We start from the raw sequence: 22848 nt of genomic DNA, 5'->3' as shown, positions 1-22848 counted from the left end.
CGGTCTGTGCCCTGAAAATGGCAAGGACAAATCAAGATCAGGTATCCATATGAAGTACCACATCATACCTTATGTAATGAGTTTATCTTGTTGGGCAGACTGGATGGACCATACAGGTCTTTATCTACCATCTTCTACTATGTTACTATGTCTTGATTTGCTGGCGATGGGAGGGCAGAACTTGTGGTCGGGGGAGGGCAGAGAGTGGTCACGTTGTGGTTGTGGGAGGGGAAGTTTCAGTTTAATGGTCAGGGAGGGCAGAGAGTGGTCGCATTGTGGTCACGGGGGGGGGGGGGGGGGGGGGGAGGGAATGGGGAAGTTTCAATTTTGGCTGAAAATGCACTGGCAATGTCAGTTTTGGCACCGAATCTGAACTGAAATTTGGTTGGCCTCTAGTACTTATACACGTGTTGTGAGTAAGCATTCCTGGGGGTGTAACTTGGATGAAAGGAGGTGGATTTGCAATGTACACCAATATTTTTTAAAACACATGGTTAGAAAAATATCCCCTTATTCCCTGATTCCTGCTATTGGCACTGAGCCCGAATATTCAATGCCGGGCCATTTCTGGTAACCGGCATTAAATATTCAGTTTATGTTTGGTCGGGTTCAACTTAACCAGCCAAGTCATTATTCAGCGCTGGCCAGTAAAGTTGAAACTGGCCAAAGATAGCCCTGATATTTGGGTGGCCCAATTTGGCCACCAAATTTAAGGGTCCTTTTACTAAGCTGCATAGGCACCTATTCGCTTCTAACGTGCATCAATTTGGAACTACTGCCCGGCTATTGCATGGCCCGGGCAGTAATTCCATTTTTTAAGCGCGTCCAATACGCACATTGGAAAATATTTTATATTTTCCAATGCGCGGCGCTAACTGGGTGGTAATCGGCAGTGTATGTGCACTGATGATTACTGCCCGATTAACATGTGAGACCTTACCACTAAGTGAATGGGAGACGGTAAGTTCTCAGACCCAAAATGGACGAATGCCAATTTAAATTTTGCCGCACATCCATTTTCGGCACAAAAAAAGGCCTTTTTTGCAGGCTTGAAAAATGGGCCTGCGTGCGTCTAATACACGTGCCTACACTAGTGTGGGCCATTTTTTAGTTCACCTTAGAAGGACCCCTTAGCCAGTGATGCGCTAAATATTTGCAGATAGCTGACTATATCGCGCGATATAGCTGGTTATCTGCTAAGCGCTGACCGGAAAAATTCAATGGGAGATAACCGGCTATCTCCTGCTGAATATTCCTGGATAGACGGTTATGTGCTATTTAGCCATCCAGGAGCAGTTCCTGACCAGGTAAATAGCACTGAATATGGGGGTGGGGGGGAGGCAAATGAGCGCATAAGCTACAGAACAGTAGCACTTGTATGTGAGACTGTTACAGTTATGTGCATAAGCGCTAACTGGGTGCTAACCAGCATTCTATAACTTTACCGCATAATATCGTGCATAAATATAAGGGAAGGCACATGGGCAGAGCATGGGTAGGTCCCAAGGTCAACAAACCTTGATGATTTAGCAGTTGGGATAACATATTGTGGTCATAGAGAAAAAGACTCACTCCCCTAGATATTTAACACCACGCAAACGGCCAGGAATGGCTCCTGGACGGTTGAATGGCACCAGTGGCAATCTTTGGTCAGCTGCCACCCGGGGCGAATCGCCGTTGCCCACCCCCCCTCCAGGTGCAGCGGCATCTGCCCCCCCCCCCCCCGGGTGCAGCACAACCCACTCCCCTCCAGCGTATCACCAAGCTCCCCCTGGGTGCATTCTTACCTGCTAGGAGCAGCTGCGTGGCTGTCGGTTCCGCTGGTTCCATGCTCCCTCTGTCCCAGAACAGGAAGTAGCCTATTCCGTGGCAGAGGAAGCAGGGAACCAGCGGGGCCGACAGCTGTGCGGCTGCTCTCTGCACCCTTTCAGCAATGTGCACCCGGGGCGGACCGCCCCGCCTTCAGTACGCCACTGAATGGCACTTAACCGGCTATCCGGCAATATTCAGTGGCAGACAGTCAGTTATCTCCTGCTGAATATTGCCGATTCGTGCTATTTCACAAAGGCCTTAAATAGTTACCTTTATGGACTTCCCTTATAGGTGCTCTGTTTTAAAATTCTTCCCCATCCCTTCCCCCAGGAACACCATTGCTCAGTTCAAATCAATTTATATACCTACAGGATGTATATGGACCAGAATATAGTCCAGCAAATTTTCCTGCACATGAACTTCAGTTTTATGAATGCAAATTGTTTTAAGGAGTTTTAAGGAAGCCTTTTGATTATTCTGGAGAATTATTCAGGACACTGTTTGCACTTTGGACAAGCAATTTCCTGCAGCTTTGAGATACGTACAGCATATATTATTTTTTAATGATCTGCCTAATGAACATTATCAGGCTTATTTTTGAAAAAGAAGGGCGCCCATCTTTCGACACAAATCAGGAGATGGGAGTCCTTCTCCCAGGGTCACCCAAATTGGCACAATCGAAAGCCGATTTTGGGCATCCTCAACTGCTTTCTGTCGCAGGGGCGACCAAAGTTCACGGGGGTGCATCGGAAGCATAGCGAAGGCAGGACTGGGGCATGCCTAACACATGGGCGTCCTCGACAGATACTGGAAAAAAGAAGGGCGTCCCTGACGAGCACTTGGGCGACTTTACTTGGTCAATTTTTTCTTACGACCAAGCCTCAAAAAGGTGCCCGAACTGACAAGATGACCACCGGAGGGAATCAGGGATGACCTCCCCTGACTCCTCCAGTGGTCACTAACCCCCTCCCACCCTCAAATATCATACCTAACTCCATGACAGCAGTATGCAGGTCCCTGGAGCAGTTTTGGTGGGTGCAGTGCACTTCAGGCAAGCGGACCCAGGCCCATCCCCCCCCCTACCTGTTACACTTGTGGTAGTAAATGTGAGCCCTACAAAACTCACCCGAAAACCCACTGTACCCACATGTGGGTGCCCCCCTTCACCCCTTAGGGCTATGGTAGTAGTGTACAGTTGTGTACAGTTGTGGGTAGTGGGTAGTGGGTTTTGGGGGTGGGGGTGGGGGTGGGTGGCTCAGCACCCAAGGTAAGGGAGCTATGCACCTGGGAGCAATTTATGAAGTCCACTGCAGTGCCCCCTAGGGTGCCCGGTTGGTGTCTTTGCATGTCAGGGGGACCAGTGCACTATGAATGCTGGCTCCTCCCACAACCAAATGGCTTGCATTTGGTCGTTTCTGAGATGGGAGTCCTCGGTTTCCATTATCGCCGAAAATCGGAGACGACCATCTCTAAGGACGACCATCTCTAAGGTCGACCTAAATTTCGCGATTTGGGCGTCCCCGACCGTATTATCAAAACGAAAGATGAACGCCCATCTTGTTTCGATAATACGGGTTTCCCCGCCCCTTCGCGGGGACATCCTGCGAGGACGTCCTCAGAAAAACTTGGGCGCCCCTTTCGATTATGCCCCTCCACGTCTTGCAAGTGCTGATGATTTGACTGTGCAGTGATGAAACAAGTTGCCCGTACCAGTCGTTGATCACAGGCACTTGGAAATCTGAGCACATGCTTCACAATTTTAAATAATTTTATTTTTTCATGCGTATACTATTTACTGCCCCTTAGTAGTTAGCTTTAAAATTACCCGCACCCCCCAAATGAACTATTGCTCAAGCAGTAGTTTAGATAGCTGGAAGTCAACATGATGGTATCAGACCTCCGAGTCTTACAACATTTGCCCTGTTGTGTTTCACTTTGAAAACTTCAGGCGGACAAAGACTGTGGGTACTTGTAACTCTTCTTTCAAAGCTGTGACTATGTGTGGGAATTCCCCTCCTCCCTCCTGAACTAACCTGCCCCTTTACAATGTGGTCCAACATGCTTTCTTTTGGAAGCATTGAGAGGAGACGGACAGTTTTTAAATTGTGAAATTTAAGCATGTTAATCATTATTAATAGGTTTAGATGTCTTTGTCACTGTATTATGATGCATAAATACAGTTCCAAAAAAAAGCAATGAGAACAGACATAGCACAGTGAAAAGCAGACTCGGGTGTTAACTCTGAAGGAAACCATTCCATGTCATTCAGATTGAGCTTCAAAATGAAATTGCCAGTCTGAATTAGATCTATGAAACCATTATAAGATGATTACATGAGATAAGAAATGGACAATTTTACACTGTTATTATAGCAAGAACATTGCTTACCAGTATCGGCGAGAATTCCTTACAAAATCCTAACACTAGTCCATAATATTCATAATTCAAAAGTACATTTCTTCCTATTCCATTGAGTCTATACGCTTATTCATATTCTCAGTTGCAGCCCCATCCTTATGGGACAATCTCCCTCTTACTCTCTGACCTGAACCGTCATATCCCAGTTTTAACAGGTCTAAAAGAATACCCCCTGATACTCAGTGCTATTTAACTGGTCAGAAACAACTACTGACTGGTGACATTTTTGTGGCTAACCGTGAATTGTCAGTGGTTAGCGCCTACCAATAAGCCGGCTATATCACACAACGTATCTAGTTAGGCATGGATATTAACACCAGACCACATAAGATAAGCAATTAAATTGGACTGCATAAATAGCAGTCTACTACTACTATTTACAACTATTTAGCATTTCTATAGCGCTACAAGGCGTACGCAGCGCTGCACAAACATAGAAGAAAGACAGTCCCTGCTCAAAGAGCTTACAATCCTGTCTTTAACTGCTATAAGTTAACTGGTCAGTCGCTGAATATCGGCTTAATCAGGTAAGTGCTTAGCAGTAAAAAAATACCAGATATTCAATGCCGGTCGCTGCAAGCATCCCAGCATTGAATATGTGGGTTTAACGCCAACAGAAGACAGTCTTTATAAAATCCTATGGCAATTAATAATTTACATTTCTCATTTCTGGCTAGGGGTTACAGCAGCAACTGTACCTTCCCAGTGATCTAAGTCCTTTCTCGATGATTACTGTAGAGAATTCTTCATTTTTATTAATTGTGATAGCCATGTAAACTACTTAGATGATTATTTCGATGGGTAGTCTATCAAATTAATTATAAACTTGGAAACTTGATAAGAAAAATGCAGGAACATGAATTATTCTATAATGACACCCTGATGTTGTTGTCTGCATGTTCTATTCAATGTTATCTTTTAGAACTAATTTTTTTCTTTCGTTCATATGACTTTTAGCGAACCAACGCAAAGCTACAATTCAGATCTAAAGTTTCCTAAAATCAATTAAATAATTAGGACTCTCACCTCTCGTCGTAGGATGCAGTGCACCATGACGATGACAAAACCTTCCAGGGAGTCAAAGACAGCAAAGAGGATTTGAAAGAGAGCTGAGCGGTGGTCTGTGATGGCCAAGACTGCTGACATCCAGGTTAGGGCTAGGAGGGGCAGGACCACACACGAGCTCCAGAGAGATGCCCTGTTGAGACACAAAAAAGAAGTCCGACTAAGCCCATTCTCTGAATTCTCATATTGAGGAAGCCTTTGATTCTCACATCAGTGAACACTGCACATTTTTATCGGCTCGCAGTAGACTCAGTTCAATTAACATCAGTTTTATCAGTTAATATATTAAAAAGCATCTGAGGTTCAAGGGGTTCTTCACTGGGAAGAAAACAGCTTGCTGAAACTCTGTCACTGTCACCAACTGTCAGCAACATCTAGAAAAAGATTCAACTGAAGCACCGAAGAGGAAGAGGGTTTTAGGTCCTCTCCTATTTTAAGCTACTGCTTGATTGGGCGACTCCCATCTCACACCTTTCTGGTGCTTGCAACCAGGGATTTTGGTTTCAGAACTTCTAGCACAGGTGGAATGTCCTTACTGCACGTATCTTCCCCAAAATAAATTTTACAAAGTCACAGTTCAGTCTCCAGTATTACTGTACAAAAACTGAAACCAGAAATATTCTAGAATGCACAATGAACACTTAGGAGGCAATCGTATAACAAGAAACCAAGATGTAGGTGCTATATTTACACGGGTAGTGAGCCTATTCAAAAAGACACTTACATGTAACCGTTGTTATAGAATTAAAGCTTACAATGGCATTAGCATGCCCAAATGTAGGTGTGTACATTTATGCCAGATCCAAATGCAGCTTTTAGGTGCGTAACTTGCAGTGTTCTGTAAATAGCTCGTATAAGTGTCAGCCATGCCTATGATATACCTGTGCCCCTCCCCTTCTATTTCATTTTAGCAGATAATTAAAGAATAGCAGATAAGTGTGGTACTGCCATTTATGCCCATACCCTCAAATTCTATATATGGCACCTTAAGTTGTGCGTGCTAATTTGGCTGCATAGCACTGCGTGCACAACTTAATTGATTAACAAGCCAATCAGTGCGTAATTAGCAGCAATAATTGGCTTTAATTAGAATTTACACATACAACTTACTAGATATATTTTTTAATGCGGTACACGCAAATTCTAATTCACACAGTCGAAAAGGGGGCCTGGCCATGGACGTGGAATGGGCAGGTTGTGGATGATTCAAAAAAATGTGCACACTATTATAGAATACACCCGATCTGCACCTAACTTAGGCATAGGTATTTAGGCCTGGTTTTAGGTGGTCTAAATGGGTAAGCCTAAATTATAGTCACAAGAATGGTGAATGTGCATATTCTATAAACTACTCCTAACTGCTCATAGTTTATAGAATCATGCTAACCGCATGGTTTTTCAGCACCAATTTTTAAGGCACTATTTATAGAATTTGGCCCATAATGAATAGCAGTGTTCTATAAATTTAAGCATGACCTGTTATAGAATGAGTGGTTACCCCATGTATAACAGTATCATTGTTTGACACAGCAGTTGCCCACTGTTCAAATGAAACCAGATCTGGTATCTGGCTCTATGAGCCTTCACTTGCATCTACCTGGGGATATTTTGCCGAAATGCCTACTGAACCTGAATTTAACTCATCATGAATGACTAAGCTTGCCCCTATTCATTTAGTTTCATCATTTCCAGGGCCATGCTCCAGGGCTTCTTCTGGAATCCTGGCTTTGGGTTTTTAGATTTAATTATGCATCTCTACCAAATCTGAGCTCAAAGTGAATTACAAATTCATGGTCCCTAAATCTGGCCATGCAGGGGGTAATTTTGTAACAGGATGCTTAGGCTGTCAAGGCATATAGGCACATTCATTGCATCTAGTTTAAAAAGACAGTATCCCCCGGATTCTATATATCGCGCCAAGATTTCGGCACAGAAATTGAAATGTATTCCATAACAGTGCGCATAACCTAATTGGTTGACAAGCCAGTGTTGATAATTGCCAACTAACAAGCTAATATTGACACTAATTGCCATTAATTAGAATTTACACGCAGAACTGTCTAGGCGTATTCTATTATGTGCTGCGCATACATTCTAAGTCGCATAGTTGAAAAGGGGGCGTGGCCATGGGTGGGGAATGATTGGGCTATGGGTGTTTTTGCAATCTATGCGCGTTGTTACAGAATACACCTGGTCCGTGCCTAATTTAGGCGTCGGCATTTCCACCGGGTTTTAATTGGCTTAATGGCCCACAACTAAACTAAGTCGTGCAGACGGGTGTTCAGCATATTCTGTAAATTTAGGCTTATTCTATAAAGTATGTCTAAATTAAGATATACTTTATAGAATGCATTTAGATGCCCCTATGGTGCTCATTTTCAAAAGACTTAGACTTACAAAGTTCCATATGTTACTATGGAACTTTGTAAGTCTAAGTGCTTTGTAAATACGCTAGAAAATGACCTCAAAGGAAGTGAACACTGTTGGGGTAAATCTATAAGGAGCCACTAAGCTTTAGGTGTTAAGAATGCACGTAAAATGCAGTATACTATCAACTACACACATACCCATTGATTCATATGGGGGTTTTTTTTTTTGAAATTTTAAAAATGTTACAATTACAAGCAACATATGAAAAAAAAAAAAAATTCAATAACATATAAAAAAATAGAATTCACATTACTACCCATTAGCCCATGTCTTGAGGAAACATAACAGGTCAATCATTAGTAAAAAAAAAAAAAAAGCCTTTTTGCTATTCTAACTTTGGGGGCTTTTACTAAGATGCACTAGCATTTTAGCTCATATTAAACGTGCTAAAAATCAGCTGGCACTAAACACTGAGATGCCCATTATATTCCTGTGGGCATCTCAGCGTTTAGAGCCAGCTGATATTTAGCACGAGCTAAAAATGCTACCACACTTTTGTAAATGACCCCCTTTATACACTTACTATGCCGGTTGGTACTAATCAGCTAACTAGTGGCTCCACCCACATTCCGCTCCCAGACCACCTGTAACCTAGCCGGTTAGGGAATGGCCGGTTAAGTGCTGCTGCACATTGGCAGTTGGGCAGCTCAGTGGAGTTTAACAGGGCAGGAGCCTCTCCAGTCTTGCCCAAAATATGCTTCTGAGAATACATGCGTCTGGTCCCATAAACGTAGGTATGCGTGCACAATTTTATCACAGGAATCAATGTTAGGCAGCAACGATAGAAGACCACCAAGCAAAAGCAAAGCAGCCGTTTCCTGCATGTACAACAGACTCTGCAACTGGAAATGCTTTAAAACTTATCCCCATTGTGTCTGTGTGCCTACTTTATATGCAGCTCTACTTAAAACGATGTTGTACATGTACAATTCCTTTAGAAAATTAACCTCAGGTGCCATTATTGTATTCAAGGCAACAAGCAGAAAAAGCAGAACAACAATCCTCCACCATCCACAAAAAACCTCCAAAGAAACAGCATAGGCGACCTAAAAAAAGAGAACAATTCACCAAAAGGTTCACAAATGTCCTTTATTGAAAATCTTCAGTAGACTTGACATGGGCCCTTGTTTCAACCTAAGAGCCTGCATCAGGGGTCTGATGATTTCCTTTCATTTATCGAATAATATTCAAGCACAAAAGGTGTGTTAGTTTTTGAGGGAGAAAATCCGCCAAAAAAGCGGAGAACTCAAACACCCCACGATAAAAAACAGAGTCACAGAAAAAGTGGGAGAGCGACCAAGGAAGCCAGAGACTGGAGGATGTGGGAACAATGAATGAGTCTCCAAATTTCTTAATAAAATTATTCATTGTTCCCACATCCTCCAGTCTCTGGCTTCCTTGGTCGCTCTCCCACTTTTTCTGTGACTCTGTGTTAGTTTTTGAACCAGAGGGACGCAATTTATCTTGTGGAACCCGCTTGACATTTCTGAGCTGGAACTATTTTTTACCCTTTTCACTCTAAACAGATTTGGCAGTGTTTGGGATAACAGGCATCTTTTATGCTAAAATATTATTCGACAAATAAAAAAAAATCTTTAGACTTCTGATGCACGACCTGTGTCAAGTCTACTGAAGATTAGGAATAAAGGACATATGTGCACCTTTTAGTGTATTGTTTTCTGGTTTTTGGTTGCCTCTGCAGTTTCTTTTTCTTCTTTCTTGCCAATACTGTATCCCCCAGAGACTCTGAACACTGACTAGAGACTCTCCAATCTCGCCAATGCAGGGAACAGAATACATCAGTCAGAAATCAAATCAAGTTCCTTCGTAATGAGCCACTAGAGTGGCCAGAAAAATCAATGTTCTAATCATGACAATAAAAAAGGGCTGGCCAATTAGAGACGAGCGGCTTATTGCAGCATCCTTTCTGACTGGTCCTTCCAGGCTGCAGACACTTCAGGGGAGAATTTGGTAAATGGCACCCAAAGTTAGGCACTGAAAAGATCTGTGCTAAGATAGCATTCTGTAAATGACGCTCTGCATCTCACGCCTAACTTTGGGTGCCACACTTACGCCTACTGAAACCTGGTGTAAATGCTGGTGTGCAACTAATGGAAATGGAGCATAGAAATAACCCTATTCTATAACATCGCATCTAATTTCTCAGAATGCGGTGATCCACCCATGCCCCTCCCATGGCCATGCCCCCTTTTCAGATGCGTACTATTAAATTTAGTCAAGCTGAAGCAGAATTAGGTACAGAGCAGAAATGAACACAACTCCTAGTTTTTGCCAAGTGATTGATAACTCTATTTATTGATTGTTAATACCTAATTAAGTTGTGTGCGGATCTGGAATCCGTATCCAATTTTCCATGCTCAACTTTGGGCAACCTATACAGAATCCGGGCTTTCTTGACTGGATGCTGTATAACTCCAATTGCACAGTTGGAAGCAAGAGAAGGTGCTGTTGCTCTGGGGTCAGTTTTTGTCATCACAACAATAGATTTAGAAGAAATACAACATAAAAAAATAACACCTTGTATGAGCCAGCAGCACTATGCACACCCATTGGCAGGCCTTGAGCTGGTGAAAAGCCTTTATCAATGTGGACTTCATCATTAAATATATATGTATGTGTTCAAATCTCTCCTACAAACACAGATCATTGACAGCCTTTGATTAATTTTCAGAGGCTTTGCAGTCTCTCTCTAAACTTGCCCCGGGGCAGAGCTATGCACCTATTCTCCAATTATAATCCCTCACAAAACTGTCCTTGTAGCACAGGCTTTCATCCCTCACCATGGCAGCTATTTCATAGCGGACAACTCCCCCAGGTCACCACCAGCAAGAAACATGACGTTAATGAAATTAAATGGAAAACAAAATCCCAAGGATAAGATTAACATAAAGGAGAACAGGGAAAAACAAGCAAAATGGAAGAAGGATGAAGTTGAGTCATGTTGACAAACTACTTCCTGAACACAAGGAGGGCAATTCTATTAAAGTGCAACTAGGCTGTAAAGGTACATGAAGGGCAGCATGAGATGTCTACGATTAGACACCAGGAGGGTGATGGTAGGAGCCTATTCTTTACAGGAAAGTCGGTGCCTACTTTCCTATACAAAATACTAGGATAATTGGATATATATACAGTGTGGGCCAGATTCAGAAAATGGCACCCAAAATCAGGTGGCAATAAAATTTGGCACTCAATGCTATTCAATAAAGGATGTTCTGGGATGAGCACCTTTATAGAACAGAATTCAGCACAAGGACGTATGCCAGCTGAAACCTGGTGAAAATTATGGCATGCATGTTGGCCATGGCCCCTGCTATTCTGTAACACTACACACAACTTTTGTGAACACCCCTGATCTGCCCATGCCCTTCTTATGACTACGCCCCCTTTTGAATTGTGCACAGTTCAATTTAAGTACTCATTGCTACAGAATAGCATGCAGCCAGATTGGTGCCCAAACTTGTGCATGCAGATTACAGAATACCTATAGTTGCACACGTAACTTAACTAATTAGCAACTTTATTAGCACTAAAAATGACTGAATTAATTTGCAGTTGTGTGCATATCTGCACTGAGTTAGTATTCTCTAAGCTTAATGTGCAAATTATTTAACACATAACTTCAAGAGGAAGTGGATGTGGGAGGGGCATGGATGAGTCAGTAGCGTGCCCAGCACTTATGAGCTACGGTTACAGAATACCAAGTTACATGCACAACTGTAACATTTAACGCAAATATATACACCAGCCAATGGCATAGTGTAAGTGACCACATTCCATGCCCTGCTTTTATATCCTGCATATTTCCAACAGAAATCATAACAGGTTACAATAAGAATTCAATTACAGTTTAAAATTTCATAGATCAAAGTGTTTATCAAATAAAAAGGTCTTCAATAAACTGGAAATAATCTTCTATACCTCAGAGCTGAATTGGAATCGAGTTCCATAGCTTAACTGCAAAACAACTAAAAGAGCTGTCATAGAAACGTTTATAATGGATCTTATTAACTGCTGGAAGGCTTAAATTCAATGAGTAATTACACCTAGATGGCTGACGAGATGATGGATAGGATACTAAAAATATAATCTAAAGGTTGGCACATAACTGCCGATTTACACCAGTATTCTGGAATAGCAATTATGTGTGTATTTGCCAATACAGAAGTTGCACTTAGCATGCAGCATCCCAGCATCTAACTTTAGGCTCCCTGTAGTGAATTAACCCATAACGTGCAAGTAAGTGTTAGTGACTATGTTGTAGATACATTGCATCTCCTCCATCAGAAGGAATGATGGTGGAGATCTCTTACGCAGCTCAAAGCTGTGTAGCTGGAACACTGACCCTGACTTCCCATTAGGGTACTTCACCACTCCATGTACAGTATTTATTGATGTGATAAAGAACCCAGGTTTGATGAGCTGGTGCCCCAGAGAATTTACAGTCTAAGGGGGGAAATCTATAACTTGGTGCCAAGATGTAGGCCCTGTTTATGCTTTTTCTCCATGCGAATTCTAGAGGAACATCCATGTACGTCAATTTGAAGACCCCTGAAGAAGGCCGTTTGGCCGAAACATGGACCGTGTTGAGTCCTAATAAAACGTTTTTGGTGCTCTTACCCTTTGTGGTTGTTGTCTGGTCTATTTTGGTTCTCTTCCACTCTCTTTGTTGTTTTTTTGTTTTTTGCGGGAGACTTGGACTCTCTTTTTGTTGGCCAAGATGTAAGTGCCACAATAGGCATGCTTAGAGCCAGTTCTCTAATGGCTTCAGGTCGTGCCTAAGTTGTTATAGAATAATAGTACAAAGCCCATATTGGCAAACCAAAATGTAGGCACGCCCACTTACAACAGGTGAATGGCTGGCGTAAGTTGGCAACGCATACGCACGTCATGCAATGCATGCAACTGCATAGTATTCTATAAGTTGTGCACATTGTTGGTGAGACATCCATGGCCTGCTCGTGCTCCACCCACATGTAAGACCCCTTGCTTTTACGCACTAACCCCCTAATACTTTAAAAGTCACCCAACAAATTTGGACATGCAAGTTAATTGATTAGAAAGCTAATTAGCATAAATAATTGGCTTTTTAATAAGCAATTATTGGCACTAATTAAAGTTAATTGAACTTTATGCACATAAATTTAAGAGTGGGATCCACACGTGATTGGGAAAAGGGGCGCGGATATGGGCGGGTCATGGGCGAAATGAGGGTGTTCCTAAAATTAGCATGTGCTGTTATAGAATAACAGAGATACACGCCTATTGTAGGTGCATACATTTGCACCACATTTCAGCTGGTGCAAATGGACGCGTCTAAAGTTAGGTGTGATTTGGACATAAGCGCTATTCTATGAAGTGTACCTAACTTTAAGCCCAGTTTATAGAACAGTGCTTTTTTCGGCACCAATTTTTTTGGCACCATGTATAGAATTCACCCATAATTGACACTGGCATGTAAGATATAAAATAGTGCCTAGCACTTACACACATAACTGCCAATCTCTGATTGCGTAAAAGTCCTATTACTGTATAACATGCACGCACACTTGTGCCGGGTTCTATATAGGTCACCAAAAGTTAGGCATGTGAATTAGCATGCACTTGGCCAATGTATGTGCAAATCAATTAGTTACCAAGGCATTAACAATCAATAATTGTTCATAATTGGCACAATTTGGAACTATGCGCACATCTGCCCTAGGTGCTATTCTATAACATCTACGCCTACCTTTTCTAGCTTGCTACTCAAAGGAGGCATGGCCATAGCAGGATTATGAGTGGATCAGGGGGCGTTCCTAGAAGTTAGGTGCAATGTCATAGAATACTATGATTTCCCGAAAATTAGGCACCAGCATTCATGCCAGGTTTTTAGTAGGCATGTATGCTGGCACATAAAGTTAGGCTTGGGAATTAGCACTAAGCGCTATTCTATTAAGGGCGCTCATCCTGGGGTACCCTTTAAAGAACAGTGCTTAACGCCCACTTTTCCCAGCACCAATTCTGGATGGCATTTATAGAATTCTCCCCTTGGCACCTAACACTAAGCTTGGTACTGAAGCAGTGGGAGATTAAATGACTTGCTGATGGTCACAAGTGAGTCAGTGGCAGAAGCATGATTTGAATCCTGATTTCCCTAATACTCAGTCTGTTGCTCCTATCACTAAGCTAGTACCTCTTCCCTCAACATAATTCTCTTCCTTCAACAGTACAATTGTACACAATGACATTGTGCAATACTGACAGACCTTTACCACCAATGATTCATACAGATGTATTATCATTTCCTTCTTTCTACGGAGGAATAATGTCTCTGCTTAAACCCTCGGTGGGAACTCATCTGGACTCCTGTCTCTAATCCTGGAGGCCTTACTCCTACGAGGAAACAGACAGAACACAGCCAATCCAGAGAAGGGCTTCCAAAAAGGTACAGGGTATGGCTTTGGGCCCTATGAAATGCGAATAAAGAATAGATTTTCAAAACATTTGTCCTGGTAAAATGACCGCACTGAAAACTGCCCTCCTAAAGTGTATCTAAAATCCCTGTAGGTTCTTTAGTGCATATCAACAATGAGGCATTCCATGGGCATGTTTGGATTAAGGAAGGAAAAAAGCATATGTGTTATATTTATTTTTCAAAATTTACACTTACACTTGTGCTATTTCCCCCTCTGGTTTTACTACATAGACTTTGCATTGGCCAATATTTTTAAAGTGAAACAGTGCAGGTTGTTTCTCATAGCATATACTAGACAAACTCTGTTTAAAGCACACTAGACTGCCCCCACTTGACACTTGACATTTCGCCCATTAGATTGTAAGCTCTTTTGAGCAGGGACTGTCCTTTTTGTTAAACTGTACAGCGCTGCGTAACCTTAGTAGTGCTCTAGAAATGTTAAGTAGTAGTAGTAGTTTGCAACTCTGCAGGCTATTTCAAAATTGTCCCCTTATGGACCTAAACATGAGGTTCAAAGAGGGCAATGCAACATCAGTACACGTTTCATCAGATACAGAGTGGTAGACAAATTGAAGAGTCCCCCAGGGAAGGGGGAGGGGACATAAACAAGAATTCAATGAGAATTCAAGAAACATACGGTCACATGGAAGATCTTTGGTGTAAACGATTGCCATTGCAGCACAGCAGTGGGAAAACTCAACAAAAAGGCTTGGTGGGCCTTATAGTCCCTATCAGCCTTTAACATTCCCTGAATGTTTTACTGAAAAACCACTACAGAAGCACTTTCTCTCCGTCGAAACGGGGTTTACTCATGCCAGCTTTCACATTAACTTATGTTCTTAGTTCACTATCCAAGAACCTAACATTCTTACATCCAAGTGCGACTCCATTCAGAAACAACAACAGACAGGAAGATTACTTTCCTATGTGGAATGGAGGGATTTGGCGCATATTTTGTGAATAACATAATGGACTGCTTCTTAGGTATTTATTTTTAGTAACTGATGCATCACACCTCCATGATATATTACTGTGCTATGACTGTATCTCTGTTGCCCTGTAGAAGAGAGATGTTATAGTGAATAAACAAACCATAGCCAAGCAAATTACATGTACATGTAACATCACCTGAGCAACATGGGAAGGGGAAGGGAAAGAGAATTGATATACCGCCTTTCTCTAGTTACAATCAAAGCAGTTTACATATTATATACAGGGAGAATCTGATAATAATCATTATTTAATTTAGTTTCCTTATTAGGAAATCTGGATTAAGTCATAAGTCTTTTTTTCCATTTTTATATCTAGCTCCTAGAGGTATGGGAGATGAGATATTACATAGAGCTGCTAATAAGTTCTCAATTCAGGTACTGCAACATCTCCCCAGTCCTAGTCTAGGGTTTTCATCAGAAGGTCTAACCGCTATACAAATTGGTATTTGTATCCTGTAGCTTAACACTCCACCATGCATGGCCTGCATGAATCCCAAAAGGTAGTTCATCGAAACATATAATCCTAGAAATATATGACCACATATAAGGACCATAAAGCCTATCTAGACTGTACAGTTTGTCACAATAGGCCTCAGCTGATCTCCAGCTTTTCCTGTACTACTCAGCAGTTAAGGATCCTCTATCCTTACAGACAAGAAAAGGAATGGAAGGAGCCAACCACCACAAGCCAGGATGTCACAAAATGGTTCTATTTATTAACAAGTCTTCAGGGAACAATATCCAATGAGAGTGTACAATATCCAATAACAGCCAAGTCTGGTTTGCTACCAGTTCATTTTTTCAAGAGATTGTTACGTCTTCCAGAAATTATTTAAGCAGCAACATACAGGGACTCCTGAGGCAGGCCTAAATTTAGACACCATTTATGGATGCCAAATTGATAGAGGCATACTTATGCATATAAATGATGTCACTAGTTGGCATGCATGTATTTAAATGCTAGGCAGTAGTCTATAAAATATGCACTGACTCGATTAGTACATAAGAGAGGGAGCATAAACATGGGCGGAGTATGGGCGTGTCTCTGAGATATGCACGTAACTTCTACGATTCTGTAACAAAGCACACTTCAGGGCACACTTCCGCCAATACCAACTTACACTAGTACTCTCCAAAATACATCTATTAGATTAAATTATGGCCTGGGAAAATATGAAAGAGCTTCTCCCTTATTAAGAGACCTGCATCGGTTGTCTATTGCGAATTACATTTAAGACTGCAACTCTGGTATTTGAATCTTCATATGGTACGGATTCTATCGGTCTCGTACAAACACTAAATTTTTCTACTATTCACTTAAACGCTCGCTTTATGACAACTTTAAGATTAGGTACTGTGAAGAAAATCTGCCTATAATCAATGTGAGAACACTCTTTTTTCATATCAAGGTGCAAACATTTGAAATGACACCCCGTACAAAGTAAGTACATTACTTCATATTTCCTTTTCCAAAAAGTTTTAAAGATACATTTATTCTCTACTCTGGTAAATAGGGAAAACCTAAGGTCTATCTGCATTATGTATTGATTAATGTATTATCTCTTCATCGTGCTGAAGAGCTCTTATATTGTAATTCACCTTGAATCCAAAGTGAAATAAGTTGGAATATAAATTGCAGAACTGAATAGAATAATAGAATTGGCACTCAGTGTATGGCATTGCAGCACCTAAATCGTAGTGCCAATTTATTAAATTGCCATCTAAATGTGCACTAATTCAAGCATTAAGCAACATAGTATGGATAGGGGTAGGGTGTGGACAATATTCCTTCTAAGCTATGTGGGAGTCCTCTAACTGCATTCATTGCAGTAGAGGGTGGTGCTTCAATATCATGTTTCCAAACACTAGGGACAGTAACTGTCCCTCACTGTTGAAAATGTGGTACTGAAACAGCACCCCCCTCCCCCACTGACAGGAACATAGTTGAAGGACTCCTGCACAGCTTAGAGGGAACATTAGGGATTGGTGTGGACTGAGTCTTGCAATTAGTGCAAGGAGTGGAGGAGTGGCCTAGTGGTTGGAGCACCGGTCTTGAAATCCAGAGGTGGCCAGTTCAATTCCCACTGCTGCTCCTTGTGATCTTGGGGAAGTCACTTAACCCTCCATTCCCTCAGGTACAAACTTAGATTGTGAGCCCTCCTGGGACAGAGAAATATCCAGTATACCTGAATGTAACTCACCTTGAGCTACTACTGAAAGGTGTGAGCAAAATCCAAATAAATAATGATAATAATAATGCATAGTAACTTACTATGTGCAAACTGTAATGCTGCAGATAATGCAGACTACGGAAGCCACCTCAATAGCTGGTGTTAAGTGCATCCATGTTATTTGTAATGCAGTCAGCATGTAATTAGTATATCATTTCTGCATTAAGTGTATGGGATAATGCTGGCCACACCTCCAGCAGAAACCACTGAGAGTTGACAGTAACCATTCATTAATATTTGCAACTACAACTAACTCATGGTAGTTGTAAATTTGTGTTGCACTTTAGCAAAAGCATGCCCAAATTAATGTAAAGTGAACATGTTTTCAATGAATATAAAAACATGCTAGTGGGCATGGTGATCTCAAAGCACACTAGGGAGAAATATTAAAGTCTCATGCTAGAAAGTCAATTGTCACATTTGAGGGTTAGGAGGAATCTTCATTGCCAGCAGAATTGGTTTATTTTTCTGCCTTCCCTAGGATTGCCATGTATATTGAGACTGGAGACAATAACAAGACTGGGCTAAATTTTTTTTGTTACGTTTGTACCCCACGCTTTCTCACTCATGGCAGGTTCAATGCGGCTTACATGGGGCAATGGAGGGTTAAGTGACTTGCCCAGAGTCACAAGGAGCTGCCTGTGCCTGAAGTGGGAATCAAACTCAGTTCCTCAGTTCCCCAGGACCAAAGTCCACCACCCTAACCACTAGGCCACTCCTCCATAAACCTCTCTCTGATGTTCGTTCAAACTTTCACTGGGGAGTGAGGAGATGAGGTACCAATCAGTGCTACTGCCTCTTTGAAACTGTGACTCCAATCTTTCTAAGGATAGAAACTAGAAATCCACAGAGGAAATGGGGCAACATCAGAACCAACATAGCCTGCCTCCTTCTAATTTGGAGCTATTTAGTGATCTCAGTGAAGCATGAGACCCTTTCAACCCAATCTGTAAGCAGAGCCTGCACTGTGCTTTCCGAAAAGCATATTTAAGTAGACAAATAACATATCAAAATAACAATGAAAAATGAAAATAGTTATTTTACATGAGTAGTAACTCCCATATCCATTCATTTAGGGATTAACAACTTGTACAAGAAGCAAATGTTACTCTATGATATGCGATTTTATTTGTACAGTCTTGGCTCTTGACTTCCAAACGACGCTGGACAATAGAGTAAGCATTCCACTGACCACAAAGAGCAATTGTTTTATTTGTCACTGGGACCCTCTCACCTTATCCAACCAAGCAAGTTAAAAGAACAGTTTCTTGGAATCACCGAGGCTTAAGGTTTGTATTTCAAAGAGTTTGATGTTTTTTTTTTAATCTGCTAATAATTTCAGAATTTCAATGCCCAGATCTGTCCCACCCCACCCCCAAATCATGGCTCCTGCTCAGGTCCTAACAGATGTTAGGAAACTATACTTCTAACTTGGCATGGCTGTGGTTAAAAGGGAACAAATCACAAGAAATACATTAATTACAATGAGTCTGATTCAAACATTAGCCGGGGTCATGTACCTCTCTGCCAGAGGAGAAGGATGCACCCAAACACACCTAAACGGCCAATCATATCAGCCACTTCAACCTTTCCCAATGCCTAACTCTCCTTTAAAAGGAAAACACACATGGCCTCCATAAAGGTTTGAATCAATCCCATAGTTGCCGACATAAGTCCATGCCAACATGAATGAAATCCTGATCCAATCTTGTTTTTCTCCTTTCATGCCTATCCCTGGGGACAGCCAGGGACTGAAGAGAATAGAACTTTCCTGGGATTAAGAAACCCAAAATTTTGTCTCATCACTTCTCCATGAGAGCATGGAATTACCTTGGCAACAGCGCAATTTAAAAAATATTGAAAGATATAATGAAGAAGAAAAGAAAGAACCATAAAAAAAAGCTATGGGAAAGCACGCAAAAAAATGGAAGAAGAAAATCAATTGGAAAGCAAAGATAGGAAAAAAAAAGAAGTTTGAAATTGGAAAAACTAACATGGCGTTACTGGTGGCTGTGGCCGATACTTCTGTTGAAGAAACTACTCCACACTTGGAACATTTGAGCGTCATGCCGTATAGGGGCAGTTTCATCTGACTGCAATTAAAATTAAATATACTGAAATAAAAAAAAAAAGAGACGGCTTCGTGAAACAGAAAAAAGAAAACCAGTGCAGCACCAACAACATTAACCTGTGCAAGATCAAAAAGAAATGCTCAACTTTTACTTTTGAGCCTGCTTTTCAAAGACAGTTAGACATTTGACACCGGTGCTGAACATATGTGGCTTTTTTTCATAATTTACATTTTGAAATGCACAGTCAATTGTATGTTCAGAACTATACATTGAGAAAAGGAGGTGTGCCAGGGGCATATCTGGGCAGCACAAATGATATGTGTAATCTATCAGCTTGATATTCAAAAGCACTTATTCGATAACTGCTGTGGACATGGGCCAGTCACTGATTTTCAGTGGACTTAAACTGACAATGCATCTGAAACGCACTGAATCCTTCCTTCATTTTCATGATAGCGCCTGGGAAATATGGACTAAATTCTGTATATAGCGCTGAAAAAATGAGCACTAAGTGCTATTCTATAAATGGCACTCCAAGTTGGGCAGTGTTTATAGAATAGATTTGGCACCGAGATCGAGCACAAGGATTTACACCAACTTTTAAGTACCAGATGCACCATTTAAGCAAATTCAGGAATATTCAGCATCTCTACCTGGTTAGTGAATGGTGTCAAACATCTAGATAAAGTGGGCTGCAACACTGCTATCTGGATAAAGTTTGGACGTCATTTTTATCCAGATAGTTATCTGAGTAACAATCTGAACATCGTCATTCTCTGGATAACGTGCCTTTCTGCCCTCGTACTGCCCCAGCAAGGTGATCTGTATGCATCAATATGTGTATCGTGCTGATGAATATAAACGGAAAGTGGCAGCCAGCACCAATATCCATATAAATCCCCCTCATTCTACAGCTCGCTGCCCAAAGTAAGACACCAATTTGCATGTGTAACTTGCAGAATATTAGCAGTCATGCACATAATTGTTACAGTTGTGCATGTAAGTGCTAATCATACACTCTAGGTGTGCAACTCACTTACCCCTTGATTTTATATAGGTTGCCCAAAGCTGGGCACCTAGAACAGATGCAAGTGCAAATCAATGAGTTAACGAGGCGTCAACAATCATCAGGTTTTAGGTTTCAGGTTTCTTCTATTTGATATACTGTGAAGGATATATACCATCATATATAAGATAACATAACATATTGATGTTAATTGGCAACAGTTTGGATTTGTGCACGCATCTGCCCTAGATGCTACTCTCAGAGGCATAGCTAGGTGGATCACCAGGGGAGCGGCCACTCCCTCAAATGGACTTCCAACAGCACCGGCGCCTATTTTTGACGTGATCTGTCGAATTTATATTCAGCGCCAGTGCCGTTGGCCGTCTACTCTCTGCTCCCCCCACGCCCTCAACTTGGCTATGCTTCTGTCTACTCTAATAGCATCCATGCCAAAATTTTATAGTGTGCAACTCAAAAGGGGTGTGGCCATAGGAGGGGCATGGTCAGATCAGGGGGTGTTCCTAAGCATTAGGCGTGATGTTATAGAATACTGTCATTTGCGTGCTCAGATGACAAAAATTAGGTGTCAGCATTTACACTAGCTTTTAGCAGGCTTAAATGTTGGTACCCAAAGTTAGATGTGATAGCCGTCCTAAGATAGAATTCAGCTGAATGCTAACTTAGCACAGATCTTTCCGGCACCTAACTTTGGGCGATATTTACAGAATCAAGCCCTTAGCGCATAAATGTAAGGGGACATACACATGGGCAGGGCTTTGATGGAGTATGGGCGGGTCCCACATTTATGCTCATAACTTACAGAACATTGTAAGTTATGCACTAAGATGTTGCATTTAGCCATGCACATTTATACCTTATATTGACATGGCATAAGTGGGCGCAGCTGCTAAATGTTGGCACATAAATATCAACTTATGCTAGTATTCCCTAAAGGAATCTGGGTACCCAGACGCCATTATAGAATTTGCAAATAATGCGCTGCATTTTGGCCCCCAATTTTGATACCCTTTATAGAATTGCCCCTTACCCTCCAATTCTGTAAAAGCTGTCAAAAATTGTACGTACAAATCTGGGTGCACTCCCAATTTGCACGTGCAATTTAACTGAATAATGAGCCAATTAGTGCCAATAATTGGCTTTTAACAAGCTATTATTGGCACTAATTAGATTTCATTGTTATGTGCGTGTGTAAATTTAGGCACAGAATCTGGGCCATGGGCATTTTGAGGTGGAGCGTATGTGTGGTTTCGAGTTACGCACCTTATTGGGGCACTGCGTGTAAATTTAGGGGCAGGCATTCGCACCATATTTTCGTTGGTGCAAATGGCGGTGACTAAATTTACACGCAACCCCAGCACCTAAGTGTGCCTTACTTTAAGCATGGCTTATAGACTAGCGCTTTTTCTTTTGGCAACATAGAAAATTGCCCCCATAGTGGCTGCAACTATATGGATATTTGGCTTTGAATATCTGGCCCATAGATTATACATAGAAGAGGGATGTCTACATATACTGCTATAGTCAGTGGCCCTGACTAAAGAGGTAGTACCACAGCATATAAAATATATTTTGAATTGTTTACATTACATATTTCAAATTAAATGCAAGACATTCTGATGAAAATATATATCTTTTTCTTTTTAGACATACAACCGGAGAGTATGTAATTGTTTCTATGTATACCTGATATGTGGTCACAAATATTATGGAAATATGCCACAGAAAATCTGCTGATATTATTCAGTCCAGTTTCTCAAGTGGTATATTCCACTGGTACACAGAAAGCACTTTATATTGAGAACAGCAGACAGATTGTCTGTAGTGGCCCATTTATAAAGAGGTATATCAGAATGTCAAAAAGAACTCTGTTGTCCTATTACCACTCTCCCTGACGGCATATCCTCCTTTCCGCCTGAGGTGACATTTTAACTTCCAAGAGCAAGACACAATGACTGCTCCTTTCCACCAGCTGTTACTGGTTTATTACAACGTTGGCATTTCTTCTAATTGCAAATAGACCCCATGCAACTCTTGCATCCCAGTAGCCTTCAATTTAGTTGCCTAGTAGCGGCTGTAGCCATATTGTGAAAATCTATACGTGCTTGGTGAGTAGCAGTGGCTGCTTTCTACAGAGTTACTCAAGAAGGTCACATGACCCAATTTCTATCAGTCAAGCCAGAAGAAGAAATGCCAAGGCTCAGTAAGGCAGTCTATCTGGACAAACAGAAAAGTAACTCACTCGGGTCCAGTGACAACTAGCATCTTGGAGTGTGTCTCTTCTGTATCATGGTTCAGCAGCACATCTGGGCCAACATAGCGTGTA

The 22848-nt window shown here is 41.6% G+C and overlaps 1 protein-coding gene across 1 annotated transcript in view; it reads right to left on the bottom strand.

Annotated features, from left to right (window-relative positions):
• ADGRB1 (adhesion G protein-coupled receptor B1) overlaps positions 1-22848 on the bottom strand; it is a 474869-nt gene that overhangs the window by 50414 nt on the left and 401607 nt on the right. The window contains exon 27 of the mRNA XM_030190012.1: positions 5257-5428. Within this exon, the coding sequence (XP_030045872.1) occupies positions 5257-5428 (172 nt within the window). The remainder of the gene's footprint in view (positions 1-5256; positions 5429-22848) is intronic.

Source organism: Microcaecilia unicolor, chromosome 1 (assembly GCF_901765095.1).
Source record: "Microcaecilia unicolor chromosome 1, aMicUni1.1, whole genome shotgun sequence".
Classification (NCBI taxonomy): domain Eukaryota; kingdom Metazoa; phylum Chordata; class Amphibia; order Gymnophiona; family Siphonopidae; genus Microcaecilia; species Microcaecilia unicolor.
This window is presented reverse-complemented; position numbering and strand designations above follow the sequence as displayed.